Source organism: Pinus tabuliformis, chromosome J, assembly GCF_031772625.1.
Source record: "Pinus tabuliformis cultivar Carrire ecotype Pingquan chromosome J, CPIR1, whole genome shotgun sequence".
In the NCBI taxonomy this organism is placed as follows: Eukaryota; Viridiplantae; Streptophyta; class Pinopsida; order Pinales; family Pinaceae; genus Pinus; species Pinus tabuliformis.
The window spans coordinates 445,306,874-445,323,167 of record NC_142295.1 but is presented as its reverse complement, the minus strand read 5'-3'; the positions used below and the strand labels follow the sequence as shown (position 1 = coordinate 445,323,167).

Genomic DNA, 16,294 nt, shown 5'->3' with positions numbered 1-16,294 from the left:
ATTGAAGAGTTTAATCCCACTCATAATAATCAACCAAAAGCATACATAGAGGCCAATATCTCTTGGAGAGCCAAAATTCTTATTGCTCAGTTAAGGACTAATTCTCATCAACTCTGTTGTGAAACAGGGCGCTGGAAAAGGCCAAAGGAAGTGTGGGAGGAAAGGGTATGCATTTTTTGTTCTTCCTGAAAAGTGGAAACAGAAAAACATTTCATTTTAGAATGTGAGGCCTTCAAAGACAATAGGGAAAGTTATGCAGATATGTTGGCAGCTAGCTCTTGGGATAATCTATTTACCGAAGGGTTTGTCAAGAAGTTGGGAGCATTTATTTTGAAGCTTCACAGAAAAAGGGCCGAATCTGTCCTATAGGCTATCTTTAGCCTTGTGGACATTAAAATAATTTCTTTCTTTCTTTCTTCTTTCTATAAGCAAATTTTATTTAGCAAAATGGTCTATTTTACAATAAGATGAGTAATTTTAATTAGGTAAATGTGTGCATTAGGAAGGCATTCTTCATCTTGCAATAGTTTTTTTTTGTTATATTTATGAAGCCTTCAGCTATATCAACCACATTAATATTTTTAATGTGGTTGTACTAGTGATAATCTTTTTATGTAAGTTCAAGTTTCATTGATATGACTATGTATGTATCATGTTACAAATATGTAAATTATCCTAAACCTATAGTTTAGTTAGATTAAATTAAAAATTTTCAATTGAGTATATTTTAAATGATTGATTAGGAAAGTTTAATGATAATCTTCTTATCCAAATTTAAATTTCATTAGCATAACTATATATATAAAATTTTCCAAATATGTAAATTATTCTAAAATATATTATGCTATGTACCTTAAACAACCTAGGGTTAGGTTAAAGGTTGTCAACTGAATATATTTTAAGTAGTTGGTTGGGAGGGTTCTTTTCCAAATATGTAAATTATCCTAAAATAATTGTACGATGTCAACCTTTCCCGAAGAAAAAACAAATCCGATTCATAAGAGAAAGAGGCTAGGTTAAGGATAGCCTACACGACAGACAATTGGACGAAAAAATATTAAAGTCACCAATAATACAACATGCCCCTTCGAAGGAGCGAAAAATTCTTTAAAGTCACCAATAATTCTGTCCATGGAAGATATGCGCCCCATTCCATTGCTGGCCCGATTCTTCCACGAGCCGTATTATCGTGACAAGCGATAAAGGCGCTCTTCTCACAGAAGACAAGCTGCAGCGCAGCGCTGTTCAGTTCAAGGACGTAATTTATCTGCTTTGTAAGTGTAAAGTTCTAATCTACACACGTATTTAACACATTTCAACTTACATCCGTGCCTGCTATATTGTAAATATCGATTTTGATTTGCAGCCTCGTCCAAAGCTTAAAGCGCTCAAATTTAGTCCTGGCAGCAAAACCTGAGCACTACTGTAACGGAAAATAATGATTCAAAGATTTTGCTTTCCTTTCCTGCAAAGTTTATAATATAAAGAATGCATGCTCTCAGTAACTGAGGAAGGATTCTTTATCCTAACAATGCAGATATCTTAACTAACCAAGACGGCATGCAATTTGTGGTTACAGAAGCAGGGAGACCGATCTTTGCGATATTAAAATTTTCTCGAAGTTAAATCAAGAATCTTGATATTGCGATCTCAAAAGCAGAGAAGATCAGAGGGAGAAGACTTGCCAAGGAAAATGAAAGTGGCGGTGGTTGGAGGGGGCCTGGGTGGAGTCGTGGCTGCTTACACTTTAGCTCGAGCAGGAGTCGAGGTGGTTGTGTACGAGAAAGAAAATGATCTCGGAGGCCATGCACGCACGTTTTCTGTGGACGGAATTGACATGGACTTAGGATTCATGGTCTGCAATCGTGTAAGCTTCCAATCTCAAGCTGATTAACGAAATAATAGTGAAATTGCTCTCTTTTCTCTCGTCGATTAAAGAAATAATGTAAAATTTACATTTTCTGCCGTTGATAAATGAAATAAAGAAAATATCATGTTTTGTTTTCGAAAGAACCCGCCGTTTCATGATACAGTGCAGATATTATCTTCTCTCTTGGGAAAAAATATGTTGATTCATGGCCTGCAGTCGTGTAAGCTTCTAGTCTCCAGTTGATTACTTAATCAACAACGGAAAAATGTTTATCTTTCCTCCCGTTCATCTATGAAATAATGAAAACAATTTTCCTGCAGATATTATCTTCTCTTTTGGGAAAAAATATGTTGATTCATAGCCTGCAGTCGTGTACGCCTCCAGTCTCCAGTTGATTAATTAATCAACCATGGAAAAATGTTTCTCTTTTCTCCCGTTCATCTATGAAATAATGAAAACATTTTCTTTTCTAGGAAAGAATGTACGTAAGGGATAGAGTCCAGACTTACATGACAGTATTATGTTTCTCTGGTTGATTAATGAAATAATGAAAATATTATCTCTATTTCTCGCAAAGAAGTTATCAAGGAAGAGAGCCTAGGCAATGTTATTCTTCTTCCATCGATAGAGAAATAGGTAAACATGTAAATTTTGTCTTCTCTTCCGTTTGATGAACGAAATGATGAAAATACTCTTTTTTGGAGGGGGAGGGGCGAAGGTGTGTATTTAAAGACCATAGTGAGGCCACCATAAAAGTATTTGTTCCCATTGATTTATCAATTTATGAAAATATTAGTAAAAATATATCTTATATCTATTAAATTTTTAAAAAATATTAATATAAATATATCTTAATTACAAGGATCTATTAAATTTTTAGAAAGATTAATTTTTTTGAAGTAGAAATTATTTTACTTGATTTATCAATTTATGAAAATATTAGTAAAAATATATCTTATATCTATTAAATTTTTAAAAAATATTAATATAAATATATCTTAATTACAAGGATCTATTAAATTCTTAGAAAGATTAATTTTTTTGAAGTAGAAATTATTTTAAAGTAAATAAGTATTTGTTTCAATTGATTTATCAATTTATGAAAATATTAGTATAAATATATCTTATATCTATTAAATTTTTAAAAATATTATATCTTAATTACAAGAATCTATTAAATTTTTCGAAAGATCACTTTTTTGGGAAGTAGAAATTATTTTAAAGCAAATAAGTATTTGTTTCAATTGATTTATCAATTTATGAAATTATTAATATAAATATATTTTATATTTATTAAATTTAAAAAAAATATTAATATAAATATATCTTGATTATAAAGATCTATTAAGTTTTTAGAAAGATCAAATTTTCCTGAAGCAGAAATTATTTTAAAGTAAATAATTGAAGTATTTATTCTAGTTGATTTATTAATTATGAAAATATTAGTATAGGCTTATTTTATTATTGATTCATATCTATCAAATTTTTTTGAAGTAGAAATTTATTTTATATATAATTTTTCATTATTTAAATTGCATATTTGAATGCATAAAATGAATTTAAGACTTATTTTTTTTTTAATATATAAATGAAATTAATATCTTGAAACTTTCTTTTGGTACTTAGACTACATATGTTAAAATTGTAATTCCATAAATCTTTGCTATATTTTAGACAAATCTTATTAAAAAATATACTTGAAAAGAGGTGAAAACTTGAATAATAAAACTACTTGAAATTTAATTATCAAAATAAATAGATGAATTAATTAATTAATTTATTTATATAGACAGTTAACATTGAAATATTTTATTTGTAAACCACATTATTTCATTAAAATGATTATATATTTTGTCATTGATCTATATCTATCCAACTATTTTGAAATAGAAATTTATTTGAGAGAGTATAACATGTATAATTTTTAGTTATTTAAATTGCATATTTGAATACATAAATGAATTCAAGACTTAAATTGTCTTTTTAATACATAAATGAAATTATTGTCTTGAAACTTTCTTTTGATAGTTAGACTGTGTAGACTATATATGTTAAACTTGCAATTGCATCAAATCTTTGCTAAATTTTAGACATATTATTTAAAAATATACTTGAAAAGAGGTCAAAACTTGAATGATAAAACTACTTGAAATTTAACTATCAAAATACATTTATTTATTTATTTATATAGACAATTAATATTGAAATATTTTATTTGTAAACCACATTATTCCATTAAAATGATGTAGTATTGAAATATATTAGTTAACATGGATATTTAGATAGCTCATTTACGTATTATATTGAAATATTTTGAATTATACACCTTAATCAAAGTCAAAATACAAATTGTTTTTTTTAATTACTTTGTCTCTTTAAATTAGATATAAAGTTCTATTATTTAACATAAACATCCAAATATTTATTTAACATAAATATTTTATGTATTGCTAAGAGTGAGAGTGAAATATTTTACTATTATTTTTAATTAAAATTCACTAAATATGTATATTTATTTTTTATTATTATGATAGACATTGTTTTAATTTATATAAATAATTAACATTGAAATATTTTATTTGTAAACCACATTATTCCATTAAAATGATTATATATATATATATATGAAATATATTAGTTAACATTGGATATTTAGATAGCTCATTTAAGTATTATATTGAAATATTTTGAATTATACACCTTAATCAAAGTCAAAATATATATATTTTTAATTATTTTGTCTCTTTAAATTGGATATAAACTTATATTCTTTAACATAAACATCTAAATATTTATTTAACATAAATATTTTATTTATTATTAAGAGTGAGAATGAAATATTTTATTGCTTATTTTAATTAAAATTAACTAAATATGTATATTTATTTTTTATTATTATGATACACATTATTTTTTATTTATTGATAAAAGTGAATGAAATATTTTATTTCTATTTTTAATTAAAATTAACCCTATATATATATATATATATAGGGTTAAGTATAACTCTCAATTTTGTCATGCATAAAGATTCCATAGAAGATAATCATTATAGTCAAAAGAAGTTAATCTTTGATAGAAATAAAAAAGATCTCTTTCTAAATGAATTAAAAACTAATTTGCTTCATTTATCTAGTATAGACAACATAGAAGATCTCTATCATAATTTTACTACAACCCTTTCATATTCTATTAACAATTTCTCAATTGAAGTTTCAAGTAATAAAAGAAATAGCAAAACCAACCCATGGTATGACAAAGATTGTAAAAGTGTGAGGAGAGCAAATAAGAAAGTTGTTGATGAATCTCTTAAAATTGGCAAGATAAAAATATAGAAAACCCTAACTAAAAGGAAAAAAAGGCAGTATATTCGTAAAAGAAAAGAGAATCTCTTACACCTCTCTAAGGTAGCTCCTAAGAAATTCTAGAGGCAGATTCTAACTAGGAAAACTAAAGATAATAATAAAATTGCTTTACACGACTGGAATTCCTATCTTAAAAAGCTTTATGAATCTCCAAATTTCATGGATAACTTTGAAATCCTCCTCACAACGAAAGAAGTTTTCTCATTAGAAGACATTGATTTTGGGGTTAATCGCTTGGCTAATGGGAAAGCTAAGGACATTGAAGGTTACCAGGTGGAAATCTTAAAAATTGGAGGTCCTGTCCTCATCCCCCACATTCACAAACTTTTCAATCAAGCGGTCAAGCAAGGGTTCCCTAAACCATGAACTCAAAGCCTCATTATCCCTATTTTTAAAAGTGGGGATACAAATATCCCCTCATCCCCCACATTCACAATCTTTTCAATCAAGCGGTCAAGCAAGGGTTCCCTAAACCATGGACTCAAAGCCTCATTATCCCTGTTTTTAAAAGTGGGGATACAAATAACCCCTCTAATTATCGAACAATTATGATCAACCCTCTCCTAGCCAAGTTATATGGTATTATTTTGGAAAGGAAGTTGAGCATATGGCTTGAAAGTGAAGGTAAGAGGGCTAAAGGCCAAACAAGTTTTAGAAAGCAGCACTCAACAACAGACCACCTCGTTACACTTAGGATCATTGTGGAGGAATGCCGCAATGATAAATCCAATCTCTTTTGTTGCTTTGTGGACTTTAGAAAGACTTTCGATACGGTTCCTATAAACAACCTTTGGAACAAATTAGAAGAGCTAAAGGTTCCTTTTGAGTTGAGAGCTGCCGCTATAAGGTTATACAAGAATGTAATTGCAAAGTTAAACAGCAATGAGGGGTGATCAAAAGATATTAAGTGTAATATCGGAGTTAAACAAGTTTTCCCCCTCTCCCCTACCCTATTTGGCATTTACATCGACAAGCTAGAAGGTTGTTTAGAGGAAGCAGGATGTGCTGGCACGATCTTAGCTGGGATAGTCATCATCCTTCTTCTCTACGCTGACGATATTGTTCTTCTCGCAAGGTGCCCATCTGATCTTGATAAGCAACTTATACTTCTTAAGGATTTCTGCTCTACCGTGGGTATGATTGTTAACATTGACAAAACAAAAATTATGATTATCAAATCCAAGAAGGACACTTACACTAATTTTATGTATGACAATAGTAACTTGGAGGATGTGTCTTCCTACAATTACCTAGGAATTGATATTCATCACAAGCTCAATTGGAACTATAGCATTGAGAAAAGCATTAATGGGGGGTGGAAAGCTTATTTTGGTCTTGAAAATAATTGTAAAACAACGAACCTCGTAATGTGGGATAGAAAGAAGTTCCTCTTTGAAACTTAAGTCACTCCAGTCATCTTATATGGATGTGAGGTTTAGGGTTGTAGCATCTCTAGAGAATCCTAGAGAAAAATTGAGCAAATCCAGAAGCATTTTATAACGTATAACCTCAAAATTAAAAGCAACACACCCTATCCTATTCTCCTTATAGAAGTGGGTCTTTCCCCTATCGAGAGCCCAGCTATGACTAGGTTTCTGTTGTACAAGCACAAACTCAATAACATAGGAGACAATAGACTTCCTAAGCTATTTTTAAATTCCATCCAAAACCACCTAAGGCTCAAACGAGGTTGGTATAAAAACACCAGGGCCTGGTTAAACCATTGGGAGATCGACGAGAATGTTGCATTGTAAAACATTAATAACATTAAAAATATTGTTACTTCTATGTTCAAAGAAAAAATGTGGTGTGAGAAAGATTTAGCAGATAAAAAAAATTAAGATATTATAAGGAGGTCATCAACCCCATCCTAGAAGATCAAAAGTATCTCTCTGTTTTAACTAACTCAAAGAAAAAATTTAATATAACCAAGATTAGAACAAACTCTCATGAGCTTCATAGTGAAACGGGTCGTTGGGCAGTTCCTAAAGCACCATGGATGGAAAGGTTCTGCCATCTCTGTGAGAATACAAACATCAAGGATGAAAATCACTTCCCCTTAGAGTGCCCCGCGTACAACCACATTAGATCTCAGTTTCAAAATCTTTGTTGCGATACTGACTTTCCTAGCCTTTTGACAACTTAGATCTTAGTTTCAAAATCTTTGTTGCAATACTGACCTTCCTAGCCTTTTACGTTGTCAAAATTACAGTGAGCTCAGGAGGCTTCTCTCCAAGATTTTTGAGCATAGGAATAAGATCTTAAATCAAACTAAATTCATTTCTTTAGGTCGGATAGACCAAAGTTTGGTCTCAGTAGACGTTAACCTTAACCACCACCATAGAGGTAAAATAGACATTGTTTTCTATTATTTTTTTTAAATATATGTATATATATATATATATATATATATATATTTGTGTCGTGAATAACATAATTTTTATTATAAGAATTTTTTATGCTTATTATATTAATTTTAGAAAAATATACTGATTTATAAAATAAAAATATATATATATTTTTTGAAAGGTAAGGAATAGAGTCGAGACATTGCTGATATATATAGTAATTACAATATCATCTATTCTCCGGTTGATCGATGAAATAATGAAAATGGAGTCCAGAAAACATTCGTTCCATAATTTTCATTTACTTATTTTATTTTTAAAATTTATTTATCAAAATAACAATGCATAAATTATCACGTGAACTCCTCATCATCAACTTCCTCACCAAACCTGGCATTCCAGAGAGTCAAACATTTCCCAGGCAAAGGATGCTTGGGTTCCGTAATTTATTATTGTTATTGAAATTATTTTGGCAATGTAGGTGACGGATTCGAGCACGATGAGATTCTTCGAGGAGCTTGGAGTGGATTTGGAGTTATCCGATATGTCATTCTCTGTGAGTCTGGACAATGGCAAGGGATATGAATGGTCCAGCAGCAATGGCCTGCCCGGATTGTTTGCGCAGAAAACAAATGTTCTGAACCCCTTCTTCTGGCAGATGCTGTATGAGATACACAATTTCAAGCAACATGTTGTCGAGTATGTTCATCAGATCCTGTCTTATTTTCATGTCTCTAATCACGCTGCACTGTCTTATTTTCATGTCTCTAATCACGCTGCACCCCAGACAGTGCAACATGCTGTTTACTTTTGTTTCCAAAATCTCTATCTTTCAAGTTTTGCTTACTCGTTTTGAATTATTGTTAATTCCGTATGTATTTTCAAGCAAAAAAAGACTCTTTGTCAAGGTTATTTCAGTACTATACAAAGCACAATTTAACCTTGGTACATAGAATACAATTCATGTTTTTCACTGTTTGTACAAAAGTCTGTTAAGCCTTTTATTCAAACAGGAGAGTTGATAACGAATTTTCACAAGCTTGATTATTAAATGCCACAATTTTTTTTATATATGTTATAATTTATAAGCATAATGAAGGGAAGAATAGTAGTGTGACCTCTTAGCATCATCATTCATCTAAACGAAAGTAGTGTGGGGATGCAAGTCAATATAAACAAAACGAAAGTAGTGGTTTTCTCTAAGAAAAGAAAACATAACCAACAAAAGTTCTACTTTGAAGACAACATTTAGGAAAAAGTCGCTTACAAATATCTCGGAATTGATTTCAACAAAAATCAAAGTTGGAATGGTTGTAGAAAGAAAAGAACTTTGGGGGGTTGGAAAGCATTTTATGCTTTTCAAAATAGGTTTAGAGAGACAGAGTTATGGGATTGGAAAACTACTCAAACTCTTTTTGGGTTTCTAATGATTCCGGTGATTCTCTATGGTTGTGAACTATGGGCCAGCAGTACATCCGACATGCAATGGAGACAATTTGAGAAAATTCAGAAACGTTTGATTACAAACAAATTCAAGATTAAAAGTGCAGTTTCTTATGCTATTTTGTTAAGTGAAACTGCTCCTATTGAAGCTATTGCTATGGTGCGGGTCATAAAGTATTTAAAAAAAATTGAGCAAATGGAAAAGGGTAGATGGCTTAAAGTTGTCTTTAATGATAGATTGTGCAAGAGAAAAAATACTTGGATGCAACAAAATAACAAATGGTTTAGTAAATGGGGTATTTGCTTGAACGCGTGTCCCATAAACAACAAAGAGATAAAAGCTTTTGTTATGGAAAAGTTACACAAGTATACTTGGGATAAGGAGCTAGGAAGAAAGAAAAAGTATTATATTGAAGTGTTTAATCTCACTCATAGTCATCAACCAAAAGCATACATAGAGGTCAATATCTCTTGGAGAGCCAAAATTCTTATTGCTCAATTAAGGACTAATTTGTTGATTTGGGGTAGCATTGGATGTGCTCTAGCCATAAAAATTGGTGGAGAGGCTAAAGCACATGAGATCTCCAAAACCCAAAAATGATTTGAGAAAATTCTGCCTGGTAAAGGAGATATTAGAATAATTAATATTTAACGAGTATTAATATAAAACTGGGTTAGAAGGTTCTAAAAGACATGGATCAAGCCAAATTTAATCTTAGTTATTGATTAGAGATGTAATCTTGGCCGGTGAAGACTCAACAAGAAAAGTATAAGAGGAAGCTTGAGAGTTAGTTGGAGATACACCAGAGTGATAAGTGATTCGATTTTCTAGAGCAGGGTTTGCTAAGAGAAATCGAATCAGTGATCAAAGTTGCAGCAAGGGGCAGTGAGTGTGAGGCAGAGACGCAGGGATAGTGCCGGAAGACCAGCACAAAAGTAGAAATGCAAAGAGGCAGAGCCAGAGGGAGCCACGCAGAGGCTAGCAGGGACTGCACAGAGGCCAGAAGGGCTTCACAGATCCTCAGAGGGCTAACACAAAGGCCAAGAGGGCTGACGTAGTGCTTCAGATTGTGCAGAAGAGGGTTTCGTGGGGCAGACTTTCAAAATATTTGCTTCCGAAGAGAGGTATTACTGTCAGATTATTTATCTTTGTCAGATGAGCCAGTTTGGCACCCAGAGTACTCAGAAAAGCTGCTTAATAATAAAAACCCTCAGAATTGTTGCACTAGTTTTCCCAAGTTGGATTTTTTTGGGGACGATTGTCCAAAAATAACAGTGTCACTTATGTGTTTGTCTATTTCTTTCAACTGTTGATCTGTAGATGGTTGACACTGTAATGTGTTTATTTCAGTGTTTATATGGTTAAATAACTTGCTAGTAATTAAACAAGTAGGCGAAATAAACTAGAGAATACAGATAAAATTTCTAACAATAATACTTAGAAATTTCAACATGGTATCACAGCGTTGCAGATCACAGGAAAACTGAAGGCGCCATCTAAATTAGAGAATTTGCAGCAGAAACAGTTGTCCCAAGTGACAAAAGTTGTTCATAGGCAAAAAGCAGCACAAAAGGGTTGACACAGAGGGCCTACGTCATCAATTTGAGCTAGAGAGAGGTCAACACAGAGGTAGAAGAAGGCAGAAGGGGCTCACGAAGAACCACGCAGAGACAAGGAGGGTTGACGCATGTAATATTCCTAACCTAGAATATTCCTCAAACCCCATCAAAAACTCCAACCAAATTTGTGCAATGATATAATAACCCAGAAGTGATAAAATAACAGTGGAACAACATATAATAATGTAAACTGGAAATATAAGTAGATACACAAGAAATGCAGCGAGAAATGCTAAGCCATTTTATTACACTGAGCAACAAAATGAGTACAAGAGGTGATTAGACAGATGGGACCTCGATTTGCACTAGGCAAGTGAAGAAATACTCTCAGAATGACAAGAATGGCCTCTCTGCGTGGATGCTGCTGCTGCTGCTAGAAAGCAAATGATGATTTGGGGCTGCTCCCCTCCTCAGAAAAAGATGAAACTCTGGATTCTGGTTCTACTCAAGAAACCCAGAAAAACTCAGAAAGCTTTCCTGGTATGGCCGACCTCCGAAAAACACCCTCTTGGGGTTCTACGCAGTTCCTCAATGCCCTGCGCTGTCACTGAAGAAAACCCCTATAAACTCTGCCTGAAACACTGCTTGAAATCATGCCAAAATCCTCCAATGAGACCCCTGCTCAACCTCCCAGCATAAATCCTCCTGCAAAACCCTGATCCAACACTGCTACCAGAAAGAACTGTGTCCCTCTCCCAGTGCTGCGCAGTTCTCCAATACACTGCTAAAACTGCTGCTGGAATGCTGATGAAACTACCGCTGAAACACCAAAGGAAATACCTTGCCCGAGCAGGCACTCGAAGTCCCCCGAGGCTAAGGGTGAGATCTCCGAACGGAGACACTCGATGCACTAAACAGTGCTGCAGACTAGCTAAACAGCCAGCGTGCTCAGAAGTCGAAACGACTAGCCCAAAATGCACATAACTAAATGATCCAAAATGAGGGACCTCCTCTCTATTTTATAGCCTCTGCCTCTCACAATCCCTAGGCTCACCTCCTCCTGCGTGTTTCTCCTCTTGCCACGTGTTCTTCCCTCCTGCGCAGTCTCTCCATGTGTCTGCGTGGGCTCCATTTCTGCGTCCCCCTTTGGCCTCCTTGGCTCCCCTTTAAGTCACAACGTTGTGCTACCTAGGAAGTGACTTTTTATTCTAAAGTGAGTTATGTCCCCCTTCCTCACCTTTTATTTACAAATAACTATAGAAGACAAAAATTGAACAAAATCGAATATTCCAAATAGCCATAGCTAATTAGGAATATCACAACGCAGTTGGCCAAGGGAGCAAATCAACCTTCCTGGGATTGCGCAGAGCCTAGAGGCTCAGTCCTTCAGTTGCTAGGGCATAGGAAGCTGTGGACAAATTGCGAGGAGTGCAGCTGGTGGGGTGTTGTTGCTGCCGAGACAGAACAGTACCTAACGGGACAAAACCAAGGTAGAGGGAGTCGCTACCTAGACGGATTTCTAGCCAAGAAATCCACATCAGTGTTGCAGGTGCATAGGAGATTGGAGAGGTGCGATTCGACGGTTGGCAAGGGGATTTCCAGGAGGGAAATCGAGACTTAGAGGGAGTCTAGTAGAGAACTTCCAAGAGGGAAGTAGCGACTCAGAGGGAGTTGAAAAGAGAACTTTCAGGACGGAAGTAGAGATTCAGAGGAATCGAAAAGAAGAGCAGAGAGATGGCCATGAATGGACCGAGGGATCAGGATAGGCTGGACGGGGCGTCGAAATTTGTCATCTGGAAGGCCAGGATCCTGTCCGTTCTAGATAGACATCGGATCAAGGCCTTCACCTTGAGAACTGTGGCTATCCCAGTCGACCCAGCTAACAATGAAAGGTATGAGGATGCGATGGCCAAGGCGAAATGCATAATCCTTGATGGAGTCAAAGATCATGTGGTCCAGCATATTACCGAGAAGGAGACGGGAAAGGAAATGTGGGATACCTTGAAGACATTGTATCAAGGCACTTCCATGCAGAGGAAGATGCTACTGGAGAATTAACTGCGGTCTTACCAGATGCAGAAGGGGGAGCAAGTAGATCACTTCCTCAGTAGGTTGTAAGAGATCAGGGACCAACTGACTTCCATAGGGGCCACGCTGGATCAGGAGTTGATGGTGAGGACCGCTCTAAACGTAGTCTCCGAGGAGTGGGAGACATTCGTCCAGAGCATTCTGGGCAGAGTGAATCTTCCAAATTGGGAAGAATTGTGGGCAGCTCTTCACCAAGAAGAGATTAGATGGCTAACCAAGATGGGAAGTAGTAGCAAAGGAGCCTGGGTCAAGAAAGAGGAGGAAGAGGATGCAGCTCTGGCATTTGCAGGGAAGCAAGAGAAGAGGAAGAAAAAGGACCTCTCCAAGATAAAGTGCTTCAACTGTGGGGAACTAGGGCATTATGCGAACCAGTGTCCGAGGAAGAAGAATAAGGGAGAGGCATCTGACTCCAAGGCAGCGCCAGCAAAGGCGGAAAATGAGGTAGAGGAGGATGACGATTGTGCCATGAGTGCTCATGTACCTCTAGAGAAGAGGTGGGGAGACATCGAGCTGTAGTCAGGAGGACTACAGGCGATGAGGGGCAGGATCCTTGAGGTACCCAAACTCTTGGATCATACCTGGCTACGAGAGCCCCGAAGTGAGAGTAGCAGGATGGCGGATGTCGGTAGAAGCGGATGCAGATGAAGCGGCAGAGAGTGCTAGAGTGCAGTAGTCCCAAGCAGCGCAAAGAGGTTGCAGCAATGCGAGAGGCACAGAGGAGGTTGCAGTAGTGCATGATGGCACAAAGAGGTTTGCAACAGTGCGAGAGGCACAAAGTTGTTGCAGCAGCGCAGAGGCAACAGAGGAAGCACAGGATAGCGGCAGAGAGAGCTTCAGCATCGGGAGGGTTTCTAGTCTGGTAAGGATGTCAATAGTTGGGTGGATCAGTTACTTACTTCTCAGTAACTAAGTTGTAGTGCAGTAGCACAATGCAGCATGATGAGAGAGAACTGCAGTGTAGATGCAATGTTGGGAGAAATGACCAGCAGCAGCACGGATGCAGAGGAAGTTGTCGTATGGATGTAGCAGTGGCAGTGGCAGAGCCATGGGCAGCAGTACAGGATGCAGAAGTGCAAAGGATTTTGGGCGGGGAGGACTAGCATCGGCACAGGTATCAATGCCATATAATCAGGGTGATGCTCAGTTACTAGAGCACATTCATCACTAAGAGGGAGTGTTGATTTGGGTTAGCATCGGATGTGCTCTAGCCATGAAAATTGGTGGAGAGGCTAAAGCACATGAGATCTCCAAGACCCAGAAATGGTTTGGGGAAATTTTTCCGGTGAAAGAGATATTAAAATAATTAATATTTTTAATGGGTTCTGTTGGCGCATAGATTGTCACAACAACACTCAGACCAAGGGCTGTCACCCTGATCCCCGATCTCTCCGTTTAAGCAGTGTCCCAAGGCTAAGGGGGGTAGACCCTATGGAAGGAATGAAGACCAACAATGGACCAGTTGGGTTGGGAGACCCAACAAGGCAAATTAGCATCTGATTGATTTAAAAATTAATGTACCAGTGCCTTACGGAGTTAATGATTAAATAATTGTTTAACTTTATAATCCCATGATTAACAATCATTTATCATCAAATAACCCAAGCAAAGATTTATTTTGCAAGATAATCAATAAATGTACAATGCCTTACAATTTCCCAGGAATTAAATTTCTAAAGAATGAATGCTTTAAACAACCACGAAATTTAAATGCTGACCAGATTTCAAATAGTTAATCTCTAGATATAAACATTTTAAGCACATTTAACTTCATCACAACAGAAAAAAGACTTTAAAAAAAAAATCCAATTTTTTAGTTAGCCTTTTTCAAACATTCTTAATTTTTAAATATTTTTATATTTTTAAATAAAACAAAACTAAAGTCTAAATAAAACAAAACCAACAAAAAAAAAAAAACCTAAGAATTAAACATTTTATGCTTTTGGTATATATATATATATATATATTTTTTTTGTTTTTTAATGATTTTTTGATTTATTTTAAAATCAAAATCAAAACTAAACTAAACTTAAAAATACCCATTTCTAGGACTAGAACCTAAACTAAATAAAAGTAAACAACAAAAAGAATCTAATTAAAAAGAACTAACACTTAATAGCATAAAATATAAACAAAATCGAATTTCTTTTTGTTATTTTTATAAAAAAAAAAAAAAAAATTAGATTGTAAAATTCTAAATTTAAAATCAAAATTAAAATCTAATCTAAACTTAATTCTAGATTTAAAAAATAATCCTAAAAACTAACCCTTTTTAACCTTTTTATTTATTTATTTATTTTTTAAATTTAAACTAAGATCCAAAAAATGAAAAGGAAACCTTCTTTTTCTTTTCTTTTTTTATTTTTTATTTGTTATTTTTTACTTTTATATATCTTTTAAATTCTAAAACTAAAAATCAGAAATTAATTAAAATCTATTCTAAACTATATAAAATAAAATCTAAATCTAAAACTTAAAATCTAACTTAATAAAATCAAAGAATTAAAATCTAACTCAAAAAAAAAACCTGACGTATATACATCGTAATGAAAATTTGAAAGTCTATCTAAATGAAATCAAAGTAGACAAAAAATAGAGATAACTACGCTAACCTAAGAGCCCAAAAAAACGAATATAATTTCAAGTATATACTTACAAAATAAACATGAAATCAGATGTCTTACATTAAAAACCTGCCCACGCATATAAAAAATAAACAACAAAGAAGAACTTACGCATATGAATTTTTTTTTTGTTTTTTGCTGTTGTAAAATGCAGGTGCAGCTACGGTTTGGAGAGCGTATGAGAGCAGCTGGTGGAAGCCACATAAATGAAGGCCGAGGGAGATCGATCATTGGAAGGTGAAGATGCAGGTAGAGAGATGGCGACGTCGAGGGTTGTTGGTGAGGATGCGATGGCAAGGGGCAGATCCAGGAAGGAAAGGGCCAGCATACGCAGCGAGGAGAGGCAGTGAGATAAATGTGAAATGGCAGCGATTTTGCAGGTTATATGGATGTTGATATCGTTGCGTAGAGATGGACCAAAATCGATTTTTTTTTTTATATTTTTTTTTTGCTATTGCAAATATGGAGGTTTGCGTAAGAGCTAGACGACAGCTGCGTGAAGGTAAGGAACTACGTGCAGACAGAGAGTGGCGATGGCAGCGTAAGGTGCTGAGAACTGAGTGTTTATTGCAGGTGAAAAGCAATGCAGAGTTGGAATGCTGGTAATGGCAAGCATCAGGAGAGGGTATGGGTGAGATGAGCAGCGTGGAGATAGATGACTGCAAGCAGAGGATACATGGGTTTTGAATGGTGGACGGATGCACACACAGGTTTTTTTTTTTGCAGCTATGGCAGCATACAGGCAGCGTGGAGAAGGACGCAGCGTGGGGATAGAAGCAGATATGTATGGCAACGTGAAGGCTAGGCAGGAAATTGATGGGGACCCTGTTGTAGGCCCAGGGCAGCACATAAAAAATTTCGAACAAACTTCCTGCGAATAATCAAACCCCAGGCAGCAGATAAATGGATTGAAAAACCTTCTTAAGATTTACCAGGGCTCTTAAAATTTTGAACCAGTTGCTTTAGATTGTCTGCTGGAAACCCTGCAAAATTTTAAAA

General features: G+C 34.9%; 1 protein-coding gene across 1 annotated transcript; it reads left to right on the top strand.

Moving 5' to 3' along the window:
• The first annotated feature begins 1,120 nt into the window (after nucleotides 1-1,120).
• Nucleotides 1,121-15,477, top strand: LOC149227728 (uncharacterized). The gene is made up of 5 exons (XM_089380585.1): nucleotides 1,121-1,274; nucleotides 1,367-1,425; nucleotides 1,580-1,867; nucleotides 8,065-8,282; nucleotides 15,450-15,477. The coding sequence occupies exons 3-5, from the start codon at nucleotides 1,694-1,696 to the stop codon at nucleotides 15,475-15,477; spliced, it is 420 nt and encodes a 139-aa protein (XP_089236711.1). The 5' UTR covers nucleotides 1,121-1,274; nucleotides 1,367-1,425; nucleotides 1,580-1,693.
• Nucleotides 15,478-16,294: the final 817 nt, after the last annotated feature.